General features: G+C 38.5%; 1 protein-coding gene across 3 annotated transcripts; it reads right to left on the minus strand.

Moving 5' to 3' along the window:
* Positions 1-228: 228 nt before the first annotated feature.
* On the minus strand, positions 229-20,345 carry YIPF7 (Yip1 domain family member 7). Of its 3 annotated transcripts, none has more exons than XM_065907134.1 (4): positions 20,305-20,345; positions 16,996-17,112; positions 10,543-10,704; positions 229-992 (listed from the first exon to the last, which is right to left on the minus strand). In XM_065907134.1, the coding sequence occupies exons 2-4, from the start codon at positions 17,109-17,111 to the stop codon at positions 824-826; spliced, it is 447 nt and encodes a 148-aa protein (XP_065763206.1). In that variant the 5' UTR covers position 17,112; positions 20,305-20,345; the 3' UTR covers positions 229-823. The 3 variants fall into 3 exon arrangements, with proteins under 3 accessions (XP_065763206.1, XP_065763207.1, XP_065763208.1); XM_065907135.1 differs by lacking the exon at positions 20,305-20,345 and adding an exon at positions 17,648-18,121; XM_065907136.1 differs by lacking the exon at positions 229-992 and having other exon boundaries at positions 10,521-10,704.
* Between the last annotated feature and the right edge of the window lie 1,431 nt (positions 20,346-21,776).

The following is a 21,776-nucleotide window of genomic DNA, read 5'->3' on the forward strand; positions in this document are numbered from 1 at the left end:
TTTACATAGGAGGAAAAATGTTCTTTTTTGGTGACTCCTAATGTCATTGCTCCCATATTTAAAGAATGAGACCCAAACACAAGCAAATGGTGAAGTCACTGGGGGAAATGCCTTCAGAAAAAACAGAAAACTAAAATGACGGGGGAAATATACAGGTTGAAAAAACAAATCACTGCTTATCATTGCAAGTCTGTGTATTCATAGTAGCCTAACCAGGAACAAGGAGACTCATCTCAGACCTCACAGAATATCTGCAATAATCTGGAGACACAACCCAGAAAAGAAAATAATGAGCAAATATGGGATATTTGTCTAGTGTTACAACAGAAATCACACAGAAAGCAAGAAATAAAATTTCAGCCCTATTATTTCCAAATTCCACCTGTTCCTTCCATTTTTTCAGATTGATAGTCTTTTCTAAACAACAGAAAAAGGCTTAACAATAATAAAATCATTTATATGATTTCCTGCTTTGTTGAAAATCTGACTTGGTGATTTGATTTTCAAAATTCTATTTAAATTTACTTTTTAAAAAATTTGTTGTAAGAAGTGATGACAGTTTCTTTTTGCCATTATGGTTAAAGTAAATAGGTCTCTCTTACCAAAAAAATGTAGTCATGAATTAAACAATTTTCAGTTTATAAAGTGATATACTTCTTTCTGTATTTACAAAGATGACTTCAAAAAATGACATTTGGAGGGGCATACATTAAAATCTGATACTTGGCTGTTGTGTATACGTAAGTAGAAATACGATATTGCAAACATGAAACTCAGATTATGTTGTAAACCAATGTTACCTCAATTAAAAAAGAAAATAATTCTAGAACTGGCTGCTGTTCATTACCAAATGTAGGGTGGCTCCTAGAGCCATGCAGAACAGGACCAGCCCAGTGAGGTCTGTTTCATTCATAATGCTGCCATCTGCTGGCTTCATTGGGTTTAACACTGTCAAGGTTTTTTGCCATATGTGATCAAAATTAATTCCAAGTTCTGCAAAAAAAAAAAAAAAAAGAAAGAAAAAGGAAAACAGATAACATAAATATAGAAAAATAATCATGAATAATATTCTTTAATTAAAGTTAAATCATTGATTTACACAACAGTTTAATCTGATTGTTATACCATCATAGTCTAAAGTTCTATGTAATATGCATGATACATAGAAAACTTAAAACAAAAAAAAAAGAATGTATATTCCCACACAATGTCCTAGAGGATATATTTTAGAGGTACAGTCAAGGAAAAAAATTCCTGCCTTCTGCAGCAAATATATGGTTAAAATCTAGCCAAAAGTGAAGAAATGGACATTTTCAGTAAAGATATAAAATATAATGGTAGCTAATAAACCAAATGTCCCATCTTATTGCACATTTAGATATTTCTTTTTCCTGTGTTTTCGACTGCTAACACTTTTGAAAACTTGTTCTATGAAACATGCATCATTTTCAAATCAGTTCAGTTCAGTTGTTCAGTCGTGTCCGACTATTTGCGACCCCATGGACTGCAGCACGCCAGGCTTCTCTGTCCATCACCAACTTTCGGAGCTTGCTCAAACTCATGTTCACCAAATCGGTGATGCCATCCAACCATCTCATCTTCTGTCATCCCCTCTCCTCCCACCTTCAATCTTTCCCAGCATCAGGGACTTTTCAAATGAGTCAGTTCTTCACATGAGGTGGCCAAAGTATTGGAGTTTCAGCTTCAGCATCAGTCTTTCCAATGAATATTCAGGACTGATTTCCTTTAGGATGGACTGATTGGATCTCCTTGCAGTCCAAGGGACTCTCAAGAGTCTTCAAAACCACAGTTCAAAATGATCAACTCTTGGGTGCTCAGCCTTTTTTATAAAAACTCCCACATCCACATTCAACTCTCACATTCACATATGACCACTGGAAAAACCATACTTTGATTAGACGGACCCTTGTTGGCAAAGTGATGTCTCTGCTTTTAAATATGTTGTCTACATTGATCATAGCTTTTTTTCCAAGGAGCAAGCGTCTTTTAATTTCATGGCTGTAATCACCATCTGCAGTGATTTTGGAGCCCATAAAATAAAGTCTGTCAGTGTTTCCATTGTTTCCCCATCTATTTGCCATGAAGTGATGGAGCTGGATGTCATTATCTTTGTTTATTGAATATTGAGTTTTAAGCCAGCTTTTTCACTCTCATCCTTCACTTTCATCAAGAGGCTCTTTAGTTCCTCTTTGCTTTCTGTCCTAAGGGTGGTGTCATCTGCATATCTGAGGTTATCGTTTTTTTCTCCTGGCAATCTTGATTCCAGCTTCACCCAGTCAAGCATTTAGCAAGATGTACTCTGCATATAAGTTAAATAAGCAGGGTGACAATATACAGCCTTGACATACTCCTTTCCCAACTTGAAACCAGTCCATTTTTCCATGTCTGGTTCAAACTGTTGCTTCTTGACCTGCCTGCAGATTTCTCCAGAGGTAGGTCAGGTGGCCTGGTATTCCCGTCTCTTTCAGAATTTTGCACAGTTTGTTGGGATTCCCACAGTCAAAGGCTTTAGCATAGTCAATGAAGCAAAAGTAGATATTTCTCTGAAATTCTCTTGCTTTTTCAATAATCCAGTGGATGTTGACAATTTGATTTCTGGTTCCTCTGCCTTTTCTAAATCCAGCTTGGACATCTGGAAGTTCACGGTTCATGTACTGTTGAAGCCTGGCTTGGAGAATTTTGAGCATTACTTTACTAGTGTGTAAGGTGAGTGCACTTGTGCGGTAGTTTGAGCATTCTTTGCCATTGCCTTTCATTGGATTGAAATGAAAACTGACCTTTTCCAGTCCTGTGGCCACTGCTGAGTTTTCCAAATTTGCTGGCATACTGAGTGCAGCACTTTCACAGCATCATCTTTCAGGATTTGAAGTGGCTCACCTGGAATTCCATCAGCCCCACTAGCTTTGTTCGTAGTGATGCTTCCTAAGGCTCACTTAACTTCCCATTCCAGGATGTCTGACTCTAGGTGAGTGATCACACCATCATGATTATCTGGGTCTTTAAGATCTTTTTTGCATAGTTCTTCTGTGTATTCTTGCCACCTCTTCTTAATATCTTCTGCTTCTGTTAGGTCCCTACCATTTCAGTCCTTCCTTGTGCCCACCTTTGCATGAAATATTCCCTTGGTATCTCTAATTTTCTTCAAGAGTCTCCAGTCTTTCCCATTGCATTTTCTTCCTCTATTTCTTTGCATTGATCACTGGGGAAGGCTTTCTTATCTCCCCTTGCTAGTCTTTGGAGCTCTGCATTCATATGGATATATGTTCCTTTTCTCCTTTGCCTTTTGCTTCTCTTGTCTCAGCTAACTCTAAGGTCTCCTCAGACGACCATTTTACCTATTTGCATTTTTCTTCTTGGGGGTGGTTTTGGTCACCACCTTCTCCATCCATAGTTCTTCAGGCGCTTTATCTATCCGCTCTAATCCCCTGAAAATATTTGTCACTTCCACTGTGTGATCATAACAGATTTGATTTAGGTCACCTGAATGGCCTAGTGGTTTTCCCTACTTTCTTCAATTTAGATCAGAAATTGGCAATTAGGAGTTCATGATATGAGCCATAGTCAGCTCCTGGTCTTGTTTTTGCTGACTGTGTAGAGCTTCTCCATCTTTGGTTGCAAAGAATATAATCAGTCTGATTTCGGTGTTGACCATCTGGTGATGTCCATGTGTAGAGTCTTCTCTTGTGTTGTTGGAAGAGGATGTTTGCTAAGACCAGTGCGTTCTCCTGGCAAAACTCTCTTAGCCTTTGCCCTGCTTCATTCTGCACTCCAAGGCCAAACTTTCCTGTTACTCCAGGTATCTCTTGACTTCCTACTTTTGCATTCTAATCTCCTATGATAAAAAGGACATCTAATTTTCAACTAGCAGTGTTATTTAATCTGAAGACACTTAGCTTAGGTCTGGTATTTTATTTCCACTCTTCCTAATGAGCTATGCTATGCTAACTATGTGAAACTCCACGGAAAAGAAAAGGTAATGGTTCTTTCAGCAAGTAACAGCAATCCTGGGTGCCCACGTGTTTTAATCAGGCCAAAGCTCTGTGTGGTTGAGTCTGTGTATTCAGAGACTGAATTCTTGAGACAATTAACCTTTCTCTTTTTTGAGTAGTGATGGTAAAATAAAATAACCAAAATTACTGAAGCCCAGTGTTTGTGAGTCTAAACTCATTTAGAAGTTTCTAATTTTTTTCCAGTGCCTTATTTTCAAAGAATTCTGACTCCCACATTACATACCCCTCTGCTAGATTCTGTTCCTCATATATTTTTCATTAAAAAGAAAAGAAAAACACCCAGACATTTGACATACACTGAATATAGAAATAAAATCCAGCATTACATCAGTTACTTTTCTTACGACTCTGATAAACTTTAAGATGTAGAAAAAAAACATTTATAAGGAAGAGGAATGTAACTTCACTACTTAAGAACCAGTAATTAAGCTGATTTCCCTCCTACTATCACTTTAAATTTGAGTAAGAGTGAGGAGGGGGTTAGGAAAAACTGAAGCTAAAGTACTCTAAAGTACATACATTTCAGTTGAAAAGAGTGGAAATCTTTTAGCTGAATGTTTTTACTGAATTTTGCTGCAAGCCCTGAAAGATTTACATGTGTTGGTCTTTGACACGCACTGAGGCAAGTACTGTTAGTTTATTTCTACTTTGTGCATTAGATGGTTGAAGTTTGGGGAGATGAAGTAAGTTTTCCAAGTCACAAAGCCAGTAATAGAAAGTTTAGCTTCCAGCACTGGAGAATCTGACACAAGAACTCATGCTTTTCAAATAAATGCATAGATAACAGTCCAATTAAAAGGGTAGAGGAATTGAATAGACATTTTTCCAAAGAAGACATCCAAATGGCCAACAGGTACATGAAAACGTGCTCAGCACCATTAATCATCAAGAAAATGCAAATCAAAATCGCAATATCATCTCACACCTGTTAGAGCGGCTAATGTGGAAAAGAAGTCAGTGTGGGTGAGGATATGGAGAAAAGGCAACCCTTCTGTATCGTTGGTGGGGCTGTTCATCGGTATAGCCACTCTGGAAAGCACTGTGGGGGTCCCTCAAATATTATAAAAAAGCAGAACCACCATGTGACCCAGCTACGCCGCTGCTGGGAGTATATATGAAGGACACAGAAGCAGGATATCTGAGCGACAGCTGCAGCCCCAGTTTGGGAGCAGCAGTGTGTGAGCACAGCTAACTCACTCCACTCCTATCCGGCTCTGTGACCCTGTACCATTGCCGCCAGGTTCCTCTGTCCATGGGATTCTCCAGACAAGGGCGGCTTACTTAGGATGAGTGCCGCCTGGGAAGACAGCAGCGTTGGTACAACAGTCAAAACCACCGTAGTGTCCACTGGTGGGTGAATAGAGTTAAAAGCTATGGTGTATGTATATATATATATACACACACACACTGTGGAGGGCTTCCCTCGTAGCTCAGCCGGTAAAGAATCCGCCTGCAATGCAGGAGACCTCAGTTCAATTCCTGAGTTGGGAAGATCCCCTGGTGAAGGGATAGGCTACCCACTCCAGTATTCATGGGCTTCTCTGGTGGCTCAGAGGATAATCTACCTGCAATGTGTGAGACCTGGGTTCGATCCCTGGGTGGGGAAGATCCCCTGGAGGAGGTCATGGCAGCCCTCTCTAGTATTCCTGCCTGGAGAATCCCATGGAAAGAGCTGCCTGCTGGGCTACAGTCCATGGGGTCACAAAGGGTTGGACACAACTGAGCAATTAAGTGCATGCACACACACACACACACACAAAGGAATACTATTTAGTCATAAAAAATGAGGAAATTCTACCATTTGTGACAACATGAATGGACCTTGAGGGCATTTTTCTAAGTGAAATAAACCAGAAATAAAAAGCCAAATACTGCACGGTATCACTTGTACGTGGAGTCTAAGAAAATTTAAGTCAAACTTACAGAGTCAGAGTAGATAAGTGGTTGCCGTGGGGTAGGGGAAGTAGGAAGAGATGGTAAAAGGTCAGAAAAGCAGGAAAAGAGCCCGCCCTCTTAACCATAGCTTTGGTTGAGCCAATGTGCATCTAATCTCACAGTGTTTGTATTTTTTTAAGTATGCTCAGCTCTCCCATGACGAGGATTGTATTCCCAAGTCATTGGCACCTGGCATTCATCGTTCCTGCACAGGATTTAGTAACCCTCTTTGGTCAAAGACAGGGTATCGTTCAATTCCTTCCATAGTGGCGTGTAGCACCCAAACACCCTGCAGAGCTAGCATTCTACACAGAGGGTGTCAGATGAAACTTCAGTGATTGCCATGACAGAGAGGGGTCTTGCTCCAACAGGGACCTGGGCATTTTCAGAATATCAGCCAGACATGGCCTGAATTAGGATAGAAGGTGTATCTTTCACTCTTTCCACATCCAGGTTGACAACTGCTAGCCACCCAAACTTGAAAAGAAAGAATATGAATTTAATTTGAATTAAATTAAAAGTAAGCAAATAATTTTACATTTCAACCTCCCTTTTTACTTTTACAGTGCAATTATATATTTCTTAGTGAACATATACTTTGGAAAATATAAGCAGTTCATCAATATAAAATAGGTTAGGCTGTCTAATGTGATATTTAAAGTAGCAGAAGATTTTAAAAATAGACAATTGCTTAAGTTGAAGTTGATGTCACCTGAGACTTATATTGTTTTCAAATTTTATTTTCAATTTAAACATTGACATTAACAATATGCTTTCAGTTCTTACTACAATAAAGTGACTTTTAATTCAAAATAACTTTTTGCTCAAAAACTGTAATTATTTAAAAAAAAGTGTAATTATTATGCTTGAAGAAACCCAGATGAAAATTTTTTACAAGACATTGTTACTGATTTCAGGCACTTATTTAATGGCATAATTAACTTTTGCACGTTTCAACATTGAGTCATGAACAGTAAATGAACATAAGATCTAATAAATTTTTCCATAAGAAAAAATATCTTATGTGTTTTTTACCAAAATACATTTCCATAATATTTTGTTTTAAAATTTATTACATGGTATGCAAATGAGACTATATGTATTTATCAACCGTAGTACTCTAATATAGCACCTTATTTTACAAGATAAAAAAGATGAAACTGCTATGAAACTTGATGCAAAATTTATTGTTTTGCTGTCATCTAGTGGTAGTAAAGTGTACAATATATATGCTATAAAAATGAATTAACAGCTTTGTTTTCTATGCAAATTGTGGCACTGGTCTTTCAAATATGAACATCAGGCTATGCTGCAAATATAAATACCAAATGTCACAGTAATTTTTCTAGTCTGACAGATTTGAATTGACTGTTATTTATCAAGATGCATTTGTTAACACATTGATTGCACATTATCACATAGCAAAAGTTATCATTCTTACAGAAAACCAAGCAAAAGCAAGCTTTTTAGACAGCAAACTGAGGAATAACAAACACATTTTCAAACAGCATGCTTTTGTGCAAGGGGTAATTATTACAGCTTCATAATTTTATAGGTTGCTTTGGTGTACGCTCAATAAAAACTAGCAAATGTCATTTATCATCTTATCCTAGAAATCCTGCATATGGTCTTTTTATACCTTTTCGACAGATAATGCTTGAAGCTTCACAAAGTCATCCTGGCTGAAAGAGCATATTGGATCAGAGTCCAGAAATTTCATAGACTCAAAATGCAAAATTATATTAGCTACTGTCATTTCTAATATATATTTGGTGAGTATAATCACAAAGAGAAAAAAATTCTAGGAATTTCTCTAAGCTGCAAAATGGAGGAGGGGAAATTTAATATATTTCCTATTTGAAATTTGAGAAGACATCACAGGAGAATGTATTAGAGCTTAGAATATCAGAATGGAGGTATTTGAGACAAGTAGAAAAGATTGTATTCAGTAAATATTATTGGAAAAATTGATTAATCATAAAAATGTTAAATTCTACTTCACATACTAACCTAAAGCAATTTTCAATGACATAAAAATTTAAGTCCAGAACAAAAAGATAATTAAAAAATTTAAGAATCTATAAGAGGATATATCTTTCTGGCTTTAGAGCTGGAGAAATATAGTCTAAACAAAGAACACTGGAAAAAAAATTACCAAGAAAAATGTTTTGGGGGTTGAAAACATAAATATTAAAATGTCTATATGCTCTAATATCCCATAAATAAGCTAGGTGGCAAACACAATCTATGAAAAAAGCATGAAGCACATATTCCAGACAATAATAAATATCTTTACCATATAAATATCTCTATAAATAAAGAAAGAAAGGAAAAGTCTTAAGATTCCAATAGGAAATCTGGCAAAGAAAGAACTTTAAAAACAGAAAGAAGTAAAAACAGTCAATGGTCATGGAAAGAAAGTCTAACTTCTTTAGTAACCAAGAAATAAGAAGTATTATTTTTTTGCCTTTTTTGCCTATCAAATTAACAAAGACATTTACTATTATACTGTGTAGGTGCATTGGCTCCTCGTTTTTCCAGAAGAGTCTGACAGGGTAAATGCCTTTGACCCAACAATCCCAATGTTATAGATCGATCCTGAGGACAGATTTTGTGCAGGTCAAAGTTATCTAATGTGATGTTCACGAAAGCATTATCTATTATAAAGGAACAATATTTAAGATTTAAATTACGGTGGTGGTTTCGTCACTAAGTCGTGTACGACTCTTGTGACCCCACAGACTAGTCCCCTCCATCCATGGGATCTTCCAGGCAAGAAAACGAGCAGGCCACCACTTCCTTCTCCAGGGGACCTTCCGGACTCAGGGATCCATCGAGCCTGTGTCTCCTGCGTTGCAGATGGATTTTTACTGCTGAGCCAGAGGTAAACGATGATATTTGTATACAATGGGCCCCCCAGGTGGCTCGGCGGCAAGGAATCGGCCTACCAGTGCAGGGGACAGGGGTTTGCTCCCTCGTCAGGAGGATCCCCTGGGGAGGGAAGCGACAGCCCACTCTACGGCTCTTGCCTGGACCATCCCATGGACGTAGGAGCGTGGCAGGGATAGTCCATGCGGTCACAGTGAGTTGGACACGACTTAGTGACTGACCGTGCATGCACTTGTATATAATAGATCACGTTTCCAAATAATATTTAATGACTTTAAAGAATGCAAAGATAAAAATGCTTATAAGGTGACTTTAAACAATACAAAACTTCACATCCATAGTATGATCTAATTTTTAAGTATTTACAAATATATATATTCAAAGAGAGGTAGTATTTCATTTTTAAGTGTGTATATATATATAGTAATGGAAAATAGAATAAAGGCTGGAATAAATATTATCAAATCATTAATGATAGTCATGTCTCAGAAACAAAATTTTCAGTGACTTTTATATTTTTATTCATATGCTTCTATATTTTCCAAATTTCTATTTTTGAATATAACCAATGATAAGTTTTTTATTTTTATTTTTTTAAGTAGAGATGTTGGGAGGGTCATGGCAAATACCTAGAAAAGAGCTTATAACTTTCGGGTGTTAGGTATTAGATATAGAGGCAACTTAGAATGCATGGTTAAGCATAAAAGATGCAAAAATTTAACTGGCCTCTGAAGTTCCAACACATTGATTATATGACTCTCTGTACTTTTCTGAATGGTTTAAATCTTTTCCCTCTTCTTAGTTTTGAAGGCAAGAGAGAAGAATGGTTTAATATCAGGTGGCTGGCTGTGTCCAAACAATGATATTTTGGTGTAAAACACTGGGAATGTTAACCTATCTGTTTTCATTGGACTACATAGAAAAGAGAGAGTTAGCCTATGAATATTTCTCCTTGCTCCCAAATTTAAATCTCCTTCATTTTAGTTTTCTAGCATCATGCTGACATGCCATAGGAACAGAAGTAGCAGACATAAATTGGCTGAATCTTAAAAATTTTTTGAATAGAAAAAAGTCAATGGATGGGAGGTCCCTGAAATCTCTGGAGGAAACGTTCATCTGTAAGGGTCCCAGGTTTCCTTGCCACCAGCAGTGCTACTAACTGGAGTCATATTCCTCCTCACTTAGCCATGCCTAGACGAGATGAGGCGGCTCACATGAGCCAGGAAGGATAAAAAAACAAACTGGCTTCTCCACGAAAACAAAAGTAGAATCCTGAGAAACTACCCCTGTTGCCCCTGGCAAGCATGGCAGAAAATAGCGAAGCACGCTGCTATAAAGTAGCCACACTAACTGGGTGGGAAGAGCGGTTACTTTGATATAACTACTTTGCCCAAAGATGTTCTCTGTTGTCTAGAGATGGGCAGGGAGTCCACATGCAAGAAACAGTGAAGAGACATGTAGAAACTGCAAGATCGACATGGCGTTAGCACATATCTACTTCAGATTTCCCCCACACAAACAGGAGACAAACTCCCATTGGTTTAATGTGTCTGTCCGGCAGACTCCCGTTTATATGTGGAACAATCACATAAACACTACATGCAGCATGCTGATAGGGTGCGTTAAGAGCTGATTATTACTGTTATTCTTCAAGCTGTGCACACATTAATAGCACTTCCTTAACTTATCTTCTAGTAAAGGAGGCTCTTCATCAAAGCTGTCAATGTAAGAAGACGGTGAATAATAATCCTGGTTGGATGCTGGCTGAAAAAACTGTCCAGAGTAGCCTGATGACATGAGCATCTCTACTGGGACAAAGGCAGGCTGAGGCTGCTCACTGGCTTGTTGTCTAGAAAAAGGAAAATATTGATACAGATACGTCTAAGAAAGCGATATCATGATAAAGCAAGGAAGGAAACTACAATTTTCCTTTTATAATTTCTGGTTTTTATGACTATTCATTCATGAAAAAATTAACTTGCTTGACGTTTAATCTAAACAAAAAAAAAATGAAAAGTAGTTGTGAGAAAACTCTCTAGAAGAATGATCCATACTGACTAACATGCACTGATTATTTGCAATGTGTTGGAGACTTCACATTTTTTTCACATAATAAATAGTCTGCAAAGTAAAAACTGTAGTTTTAATCTTATCTTACAGAAAAAGAAATACAGATTCTTGGAGATTGAATGACTTGTCTGGCAACACTCAATAACATCCAAGCATTGGACGGTGAGCTGAAGCTGTCTCTCTGAGCAGTGCCCTTCTCCCTATATGATGCTGCTTTTCTGCTGATTTTTCAGGGGTTATCACCAAATAGGACATTCCATATAAGTCTGGGCAAATAGCAATTAAAAAATCACAGTCATACTAAGTGAAGCAAACCAAAGGCAAATACCACATAATATTGCTTATATGTGGAATCTAACAAATGAACTTATTTACAAAACAGAAATGGACCCCGAGACACAGAAGAGCTCTGGCCCCAGACAGTTATTTCCAATCAAATTATCTTTGAGTCCCTGATTAAAAGTCTTTCATACCTGGCTTCACTGTTCCTCTATTGAAATATGTGATTTAGTTTTGTCAAAACATAATGTTTCAATATTTCCTTGGTTGTGCTTTTATTTGTTCTTTATTTTACCATTTATGTGAGAAAAACAATCTTAGTAAATAACCTCTTAAAGCTAGAGAATTGAGGGAAGAAATGGGGGCTAGTCTACAACGTTATGTGGTCATTTCAAATTGTTTTCAACTAAAGGAAAGGAAAGAAACATAAAGAATGGTCCCTGATTACAGAGCATCTTAGTTAGCCCTTTGGGAAGGTAAATACTAAAATTTTGATGATTTCAAACCCAACACATTATTCCAAATTACTGAATTAGACCAAAATAAATAGTGGACTCTGGCAAGTGGGATTTAAACATTAGCTTTGTTAGCAGGCATCTCTTCTAAAAATCATTTCAAACAACAGTGAAGTGACTGCAAAAAGTTCCATTAGAACAACTGGCGTTGGATGCATGAGACAAGTGCTCGGGCCTGGTGCACTGGGAAGACCCAGAGGGATCGGGTGGAGGGGGAGGTGGGAGGGGGGATCAGGATGGGGAACACATGTAAATCCATGGTTGATTCAAGTCAATATATGACAAAAACCACTACAATATTGTAAAGTAATTAACCTCCAACTAATAAAAATAAATGAAAAAAAAAGAAAAAAAAAAGAACAACTGGCAACATTTCTGGTCACATTTCCCTTCTTTTACTTTCTGATTCTATGTATTATATTTCTGCCTGTAATGATAGTTGCACGGTGGGATGTATTCTGAACCAAGTAGAGTGGTTGGCAAACAGGACTTCTGGAGTCCAAATGCCTGTATTCAAATCCCAATTTTATACTCTTAGGCAAACTGTTTCACCCCCTATGCCTCTGTTTCTTCATCTGTAAAAGGAGGACAATGATAGGACTAATAAGGTTATTATGGATTAAATTATCTGAAATAAATAAAGTACTTAGATTAGCGCTGGGCATATAAGAAGCAATCAATGAACACTAGCTAAGTGTGCGCATGTTCTCTTCCTGAGACTGACTCTGAAGCACTCTAGACAGCTCCCTCCCTCCCTGGAACAGCATCTCCTGTATTTGTAGGTAGTTGATTTCCAGCCCGCCACTTCCTCATAGAGAACAACATTAATCAGAGTCCACGAGTTCGTATTCCTTCTGTGCTGGTCATCTGCAGCTTTTCCCCACTTCGGTTCCCCTGGAACACCCGCACTGACCTTCACAACATACCACCCAACCTGGGTTTTCCTACGGGAGAATCTCCACTATAGGCGTGCCAGATGTCTATCCACAACCCATGAAGCAGTGGGCACACCTGGTCCATATACTAACCCCTCCGAGTGCTCGCTCATTCTTCAGCATGCCCCTTTTCACCACCTATAGCTGGGGTTATACAATTCCAGCCAGCCTGAAGAGGCTTGTCTTTACTCACGTGATGTTGTGTGAGATGTGGCGTGGCCTCCGTGGGGAAAATGTTTCTACCTGTTTCTGTAGCAATAGGACTTAACATTCACCTTCCCATGTAAACATGGAAGATAGAAGATCACTGTTGGGTGGCTCAATTATAATTTCTGTGGTTGCAGAATTGTTTCTTGCAGTCAGTTTTCCGTGTCCCATCAGATGATCACTAGCTACATATTTTATGAGATGGAAATCCTGAACTACATGGACTTCTATCATGATGGTCGACTGATGCTACTTTCCTTTGTCAGCCTGATCCCAGGGGAATGGGGGTGGTGCACGGACTCCCAGTGTCATGTGGCAAGCTGAAGTGTAAACTAGGGGCCAAGGAATATACCGTCAAATAAGCATAGTTCACTGTAAGTCCATCTCCACATTTGGACTAACATTCAAATACGTGTGATTTTCACATAGTTGCGTGACCTTACACTTCTTCAGGAACCTGAGACTATGAAAGTTTTCAGAATTTGCAACAGATCATTTGAAAGAGCATTGTTGTTTAGTCACTAATTGGTGTCCACCTCTTTGCGACCCAATGGACTGCCAGTCTCCTCTGCCCATCGGATTTCCCAAGCAAGAACACTGAAGTGGGTTGCCATTTCCTTCTCCAGGAATCAAACTCACGTCTCCTGCATGGACAGGCACATTCTTTACCACTGAGCCACCAGCTAAACCCTTGACATAGCATGACAACGAAAATATCCGTTGGCTAAAAAACTTTAGTCTGGACTCCCAGAATCACTTTATCTATATAAGTCTCCAGTTAAGCCAGTAGACAGACATTCTAAGCACCCTTGACTGTACAGGGTGAGTTCGATGGCTGTGTGTTTTAGGATATGGTGGCCAGGGGATTTGGCCTGTTTAACATGCCCGGATGCTGGCTCGGTCAGCAGGTACACATGGCTATGTGGCATTGACAGAGCCATTTGAAACATTAGAGGAAGATCTCTAGGGATTCAGAAAAGCTGATTCAGTATGTACTTGCTGAAGGCCTCCTGAAACTTTTAAAGGGAATTTTCCAGTTGTTGTCACCTTTCTGCAGAAACCACACTTTATTACTCTAAATTATTGGAAGAGATTGCTCATTTCAAAAACTGGAAAACCACAGTGAGAAAATTCAGCCTAGATAATTGGCTGCAAGCATTGGAAATAATGCCTATCTGAATGAGTGGATAATTAAACTTTTTAATGAGAAAAGTCCACATTAAACTAAGAAAACTTTATACAAATTTGTTTATTCATAATAAACACATTCAACCAGCTTCAGATCACAATGCCATTCACTGAGCAGAATAAATTTTTTTGGGTGTGATTTCATATTGGGGAGGAGAGGATGGGGCAGGGGGAAGAGAGAGAAAAATAGACATATTGATTATAACCTACTACTGGCTTCCTATGTCTTTTGCCAGTGTGGTCAGCATCTTGTTCTGATTTGGGATATATTTTAGTTGAACTATTCACAGTATGAATAAAAGATCAAATATCAAGTCATTTGATGCAAACCAGTAAATCACTGACCTGACTTCATGTTTTATGTACCTCATAAAAGTACCACAGTTAATATACCCTTTTCTAATTCCTGGACTTGAAGCATGGGTTAGAATTTAGAGGTTACCACATTCAAATCAGGACTTGGATTTAAATGCTAAGCATCTGAAGTAGACTAAGCCATCAACTTGATAATATAACCATAACTTGTCCTCACTTGGTTATATTAATCTTTATCTTCTCGTCACCTCAAATTCTGTTGATACGGGCAATGAAATGGAAAAAGGAAACAGCGTGGGCTAGGGTAGAAGAGAAGTCTCTAGTCTGAGTCCCTGATTAAGGAGAGAGCTTTGTTTCTATCTTATCAGACATTTTAGCTTTGTTTAGCATGAAAACGTAGATTGCAGACCCTACCCAGGTGCTATTCCATCTGGAGAAGAGAGAAAAGAAATAGCAGGTGACTGGATTCTTTCAATAAAACGGGCACAGAGCTGAAAAATCCTGTTAGCTAGCTCTCATGTGGATTATATATTTTGAGTTACCCTCTTGTAAAACCTTCATGCTCAAACTACTTCCCGTGGCATCAGATACTTTTCTGTTTTTTCCTGACTGCAAATTGCAAGTCATAAATGAAATAAAGCTCTTTTTCCATTGTTGAATTCTGCAATGAGCCAATTCCAGACAGCCTATTCCTTCTCCCTTATTTTTCTTATAAATATTTTAAATATATTTAATTCGCCTGGTAATATTTAGATCTGATGGCTCAGACAGTAAAGGATCTGCCTGCAATGCAGGAGACCTGGGTTTGATCCCTGGGTCAGGAAGATCCCCTGGAGGAGGGCATGGCAACCCACTCCAGTGTTCTTGCCTGGAGAATTCCATGGACAGAGGAGCCTGGCGGGCTACAGTCCATGGGGTCGCAAAGAGTGGGACACGACTGAGCGACTAACACTTTCCCTCTCCTGGACAGATGTATGGACTTTTTTCATTCTAAGAAATTCTTACGGCAACTTGACAAATGCTAGACAACACAGACTGGGGGCATAAATGAGAAAAATTCCAGATATTTAACTTTAACCATTTTAAGAAAACATCACGGACCAATGGCTTTCCCTATCGCTTTCAGCAGCCGATCAGCAGCATCCCTTCTGACACAGCTTGGAAGACAGCACTGATCTGCCCGTGTCTGCGGGAGTCGTCAGCCCATGAAAACAATGTCAGGATTGTCCTGGGCGTAGCTGGAACAGAAGAGTCACCACTGCCAGCTGTATTTATTCTGTTTTCTTTTTTCTCTTAATTCTGAAGTTTTCAAGGTACTTATCTGTGTGTGAAAAATAAACTTCAAGAATTAATATATTTGAAATGTTTGCTATGAAGTTTTTCACCCTAAACTTGGAATGGCATAAGAAACACACATCCCAGTTTTCCTAAGATGATCCGGTTTATTCGTATTGTATCAACATTGTTACCAACAACACACATTTTACTCTCCAAATGTCTTGATTTTACAAAAAATTATATGACCACCTTAGTTCTGGGTCTAATCCAACACCCTAGGACTAGTAGGCTAACCTCATTTTTTTACTAGCTATGTGACCTTGGAAAAGTTCCTTAATCTCTCTCTATTCCTTCTTACCTTTCACTAATCTAGACCCACAGAAGAACATTTAAAGAAGCAACTGTATAACCAAATACAATGCTTAAGTGACTTGGCAACAAAGTGTTCATTGCCTCTACAAACTATAGTTATATGAAAAAATAACATTTCTATAATGGTTTTACCTTCACACACACTTCCTTACATATTAACACAATTGCTTTTCAGATAATTCTCATGAAGTAGAGAATTAACTTATTATTAACTTATTATTAATATCCTTATTTCTCAGTTGAAGACACTCAGTCAAGGAAGTTGTCTTTCTTAATGCGACAAAAAAAAATGAATGCTAAAACTGGAACTTAAACCAAATTCTTCAAATCCTACCTGCCCTATTTGGGGCATTAGTAAAGGATAAACACTAAATTCTTAATCATCTTTAAATTTATTTTCAACTCACATTGAACTATCAACTTAAATAGCTAACACGTTCTGAATTATGCATATCTAGATTTCATTTAGGAATTGCCACATTGCATTATAATAGCATATTTAATTGTCCCCTTCAACATAAATTTTTTAATATTGTGAGGGAAAAGATTATGGATTTTTTTCTGTATCTTTGGGTTTGTAGCACCTTCCTTAATTCCTGACACACAAGCAGACACTAAATAAACATTTATTAAATTGAATAAAAGCTGTTTCTTGAGGAGTGTCCTGGAAAATATCAGGTAAAAAGAAAATGCTTTGTTTGCCCAGGGCCTGTATTCACACTCCCTGCTAAGTGATATTTTGAAAAGAGGGGGCAAGCCCTTCACCTATAAGCCCTTCACGGGCCTGCAGCAATCAAAGGCATTCATGGAGAACTGAATTCATTTCCCTGCTCTTTCCTGACATTTCTTCTTGGACATTTTACTGAGAAATAATGGGGAGAGGTTTGTCTTCCCCCAGGGAAACCACCCTACCTGAAACTCCATGTCAAAATATTATGACTCTTTAAAATGAGAACATATTTCTCCATGTCAAGTACTTACTTTCCAGATCCATAAAGATTCCCACAGGCATTAAAATCATTACAAGTATGCTCCTGATTATCAATGGTGTAATTAGATTGGTAAAAGTCAGAGTCAAATTGTCCCAAGTTTGACATCCTGAAAAATATGAGTGAGAAGTGGAGAAGATTAGGAATCAATAAAATTTCTTTTGAGGTATTTGTAGGATCAATAGACAGTATGATTATGGCTGGATTCCTATTAGAGAACAAGGTATTCTCTGAAGGGGGGAAGGGTATGGAAAAGTATGCTAGAAAGCCACTTGCAAATCCTATATACCTTCAATTAACTTCTCTGAGGTTTTCACTAGGCAGGACTGTGACTAAATTGACTCTGCCTCTGTGTGTGCAAAGTCGCTCAGCTGTGCTTGACTCTTTGTGATTCTATGGACCATAGCCCATCAGTCATCTCTGTCCATGGGATGCTGCAGGCAAGGATACTGGAGAGGGATGCCATTTCCTTCTCCAAAGTTGGTTTTAATTATCTGGAAAAAAAATTCTTCACCTAATACCTTGTTGTCAGCAGTTTAAGAGAAAAAGTTTAAAAGTTGGTATACATCTTGAAGATTTTCCCTTAAATAATGTTATTTCCTCACTTTAAAAACACATATATAGATAAATATACACATACATACCTACATATATATACATATATTTATTTGCTGTTGTTCAGTCCCTCAGCCATGTCCAACTTTGCCACCTCATGGACAGCAGCACTCCAGGCTTCCCTGTCCTTCATCATCTCCCAGAGCTGGCTCAAATCCATGTCCACTGAGTCAGTGATGCCATCCAACCATCTCATCCTCTGTCGTCTCCTTCTCCTGCCTTCAGTATTTCCCTGCATTAGGGTCTTTCCTAATGAATAGACTCTTCACATCAGGTGGCCAAAATATTGGAGCTTCAGCATCAGCTCTTCCAATGAATATCCAGCATTGCTTTACTTTAGGATTGACTGGTTTGATTCTCTTGTAATCCAAGGGACTCTCAAGAGTCTCCTCCAACAAGCATCAGTTCTTTGGCGCTCAGCCTTCCTTATGGTCCAACTCTCACATCCATACATGACTATGGGAAAAGCCATAGCTTTGACTATACGGACCTTTATCGACAAAGTAATGTCTCCGCTTTTTCATATGCTGTCTATGCTTCTCATAAGTCTTTTTCCAAGTAGTAAGCACCTTTTAATTTCATGGCAGCAGCCACCATCTGCAGTGGTTTTTGAGCACAAGAAAATATATCATATATATATATATATATATATATATATATATATATATACACGTGCATATGTGTGTGTCTATATATATATAGACACACACACACAGACATACACACACACACACACATTATACATATTTAGGTTGGGGCAAGGGCTTCCCTGGTGGCTCAGCCGGTAAGGAATCTGCCTGCAATGTGGGAGACCTCGGTTCAGTCCCTGGGTTGGGAAGATCCCCTGGAGAAGGGAATGGCTATCCACTCCAGTATTCTGGCCTAGAGAAGTTCATGGACTATCCATGGGGTAGCCGAGTGGGACACGACAGAGCTACTTTCACTTCACTTCACCTCAGGTTGGGAGAAATGTAATTGCAGTTTCAGACTTTGAATTTTAAATCACTATAACTAGGCTCAAACACATCTTTATTCATTGAAATAGGAACCATTATAATCAACACATTTTTGCCAACAAGAAATAAGTTGGTTTATTCTTCTAGCATAGAAATCTGTGCTTCTGGATCAGTGAACTCTTGGAAAGAATTTCTGCCCCTTGCTGGTTGTGGAAGTGTTTTCCATGCTGCTGCTGCGAAGTCACTTCAGTCGTGTCCGACTCTGTGCGACCCCATAGACGGCAGCCCCTCAGGCTCCCCCGTCCCTGGGATTCTCCAGGCAAGAGCACTGGAGTGGGGTGCCATTTCCTTCTCCAGCTTTCCACACAAAGTTGCTGAAATACTTGAAGAAGTGGTAGTCGGTTGACAAGAGGACAGGTGAATATAGCAGATGAGGCAATACTTGGTAGCCCAATTTGTATATATATAAAATATACAGAAAGTAAGGTCATTAGCAAAAAAAACATAAAGCAATAAATGCACATTAAAATAATGTATAACATAATCACATTTAAGAATGTATTCCAATATCAAACAGCAAAGTTCAACAATGCAAAACTGCAATCACTTTTGCACTAACCTGATAGCGTGTGTGTGTGTGTGTGTGTGTGTGTGTGTGTGTATGTGTGTGTGTACATGCGTCATCTATCTGTACTCTTTGCAAAGCCAGGAAGTAAATGGCTGATAACAATATTTAAGTTTGATTTATTCACAGAGTTTAAAGGGTGCTAACAGCCTCTCCACTCCCCAAAACAAAGATAAAACCCTCAGAACTCATCTCCCACTTCTGCTCGCTACTTCTTGAGTGGTGTTTGGAACATTTCCTTTTCGCTCGCCCCGTTTGCTGCTCCAGGGCTTCTGCTGAGTCAGAGGAAGCAAGGCTTGATTTGGATGCAGGAAAAGAGCTTGTCTCTCCACACACTCTCCACATAGTTTCTACTCACTACTGGAAGTGAAGAGCAGGGCAAATAGTCTTAATTGAGACCTAAGGGCTAGAATACAAGAGGGAAAAGGAGGACTTGACAGGAGAAAAAGGTGGGGGAAGAAAGTAATAGCAAAGTGGATAATAGTGTCTCTTTGGCTGAAAATTAAAGAAATGGAATAAAAAAATCTTTTCAACTCAACATGTTAACCTTTATTTTCCCTTGAAAAGCTTTCTATTTCAAAAGAAGAATTTGAAAATCACTAGGAGTAGTTCATATAATAATCTATGGTCTACTACTTATAATACATTTCAAATGAAATTGCATAAACAGCTTGAGCTCTAAGGGCCTCATTAATCAGAATTATTCAAGTAACAATTGTAAAATATATCAATCTTCAGCTCAGTAAAAAGGCAAAAATCTACTCTAAAATTAGACTCATACATTTGATACAATAAATCAAGATTTTTTCATTAGTAATATGTATAAAAGTAGCTATAAATTATGTAAACCAAAATCAGGACTAGGAGAGTGTAAAATCTTTTAATAACTTGTAATTTAAAAAATTCAGAATTTAAGACCATAACTTTTTCAGTCAATGAAAATATGTTATTACAAAGCATAGGCAATTATTTAACTGAAAGTACACTAAGTTTTCAGAACATGCAAAGCTTTATGTTAATATGATTATTGGTTTTGCAGTCTTCATAAAACCTAGATTTGTACTTTGTTTAAACGCCAAATTCTTTAGAAGGATCAGACACATACCTTTATATTATTTTATGTTGAAAGATCCTCCAACAAATGTAGCTTTACTTGAGAAATTTTTTTAACAAATCAGCTCATGAAAAGATGACCTGCTGAGTCTATATATAAGCTTCTAAATTTGTACTGTGACACTCTGAACAGATGCTACAGCCAAAAAAAAAAAAGCCTGCCAAAAGCCAAACACAGTATTTTATAACACTTGTCACAGTGTACAAACACAGTGAATGGTGTAGAGACAATTTGATAAAGTAAATGTTAGATTCAGCTTCCTTGTGTGACTAACGTACCATTGAACTCTGATTTAAAATCATTTATTTGAGGCTAACAATAAAGCGGCCTAACACTCCCTCGATTCTTAGCCTGGAAGAATATATGCAGGCTTCACAAGATTTTCTAGTAACATGTGGCAAAAATCAGCATATGGCACATGAAGTTAACATAACAATCTTAGCAACAATCTGAAAACGTGTGATCAATTTTATCCAAATCTGAACCATTCAGTTTATATAAACAACACTCAGAAAGACTCCCCATGGTCTACATCTGATTTTTTCCCTGCTTCTTACTTCTCCATCACAGCCCAAGGTGGATATACGAATATGATCTGGAGCACTCCTCATTCACAGTGCTTGTTCTGCCCCATTTTTGAGCCCATCTCGATCACTGAAAGACATCTATGATATTGTGTTTTCTAAGGAAAGTATATATCTGGTAATTTAGTTGACCAAAATAAGTTTCTCATTATATTTGGTCTTTGTCCATGGTTCCTGACTCATGGCTCCTGAAACCCTTGGAATCTCCTCAGTGTTGAGAGTGGCAAAGGTGTCTCTTGGTCTGTTAATCAGGTGATCTGGGGACCTCATCTAATGATGGGGGCTGGTTGCCAGTGGAGCCAATAACCTGAATAGAGGGTTGGAACATTCAACCCCACTCTCAATCTCTGAGGAGGGAACAGGGCTGGGATGTTGAATTAACTGCCTGTGGTCAATGACAGGAGAAGGCAATGGCAACCCACTCCACTGTTCTTGCCTGGAGAATCCCAGGGACAGAGGAGCCTGGTGGGCTGCCGTCTATGGGGTCGCACAGAGCCGGACACGACTAAAGCGACTTAGCAGCAGCAGCAGGTCAATGACAACCAGTTATGCCGATTACTGAAACCTTCATAAAGCCTCAAAAGGATGGGGTTTGGAGAGTTTCTGGGTTGGCAAACCCAGGAGGTGGAGGTGCTGGGAGAACGGCGCCCTCATAGAGAGGGCATGGAAGCTTCTCTCCCTTCCCCGCTCTTTTGCCCTATGCATTTCTTCCATCTGGCTGTTCCTGGGTTATATCCTTCTGTAATAAACCAGTGGTCCAGTAAGCATATTGTTTCTCTGTGAACCTCGCTAGCAAATAAACCAAATCTAAGGAGGTGATCCTGGGAGCCACCGATTTATAGACAGTGTATTGGTCAGAAGTACCAGTTTATAGGTCAG

Source organism: Muntiacus reevesi, chromosome 16 (genome assembly GCF_963930625.1).
Source record: "Muntiacus reevesi chromosome 16, mMunRee1.1, whole genome shotgun sequence".
NCBI classification, from domain to species: domain Eukaryota; kingdom Metazoa; phylum Chordata; class Mammalia; order Artiodactyla; family Cervidae; genus Muntiacus; species Muntiacus reevesi.

Excerpts from the sequence above, each read along its gene's own strand:
- YIPF7 (XM_065907134.1), bottom strand. The coding sequence starts at position 17,111 with ATGTCAAACTTGGGACAATTTGACTCTGACTTTTACCAATCTAATTAC. Across the intron at positions 10,705-16,995 it reads AATCTTTATGGATCTGGAAA|ACAACAAGCCAGTGAGCAGC; the intron begins GTAAGTACTTGA and ends TCCTTTTTCTAG. Across the intron at positions 993-10,542 it reads GAGCCTCCTTTACTAGAAGA|ACTTGGAATTAATTTTGATC; the intron begins TAAGTTAAGGAA and ends TTTTTTTGCAGA.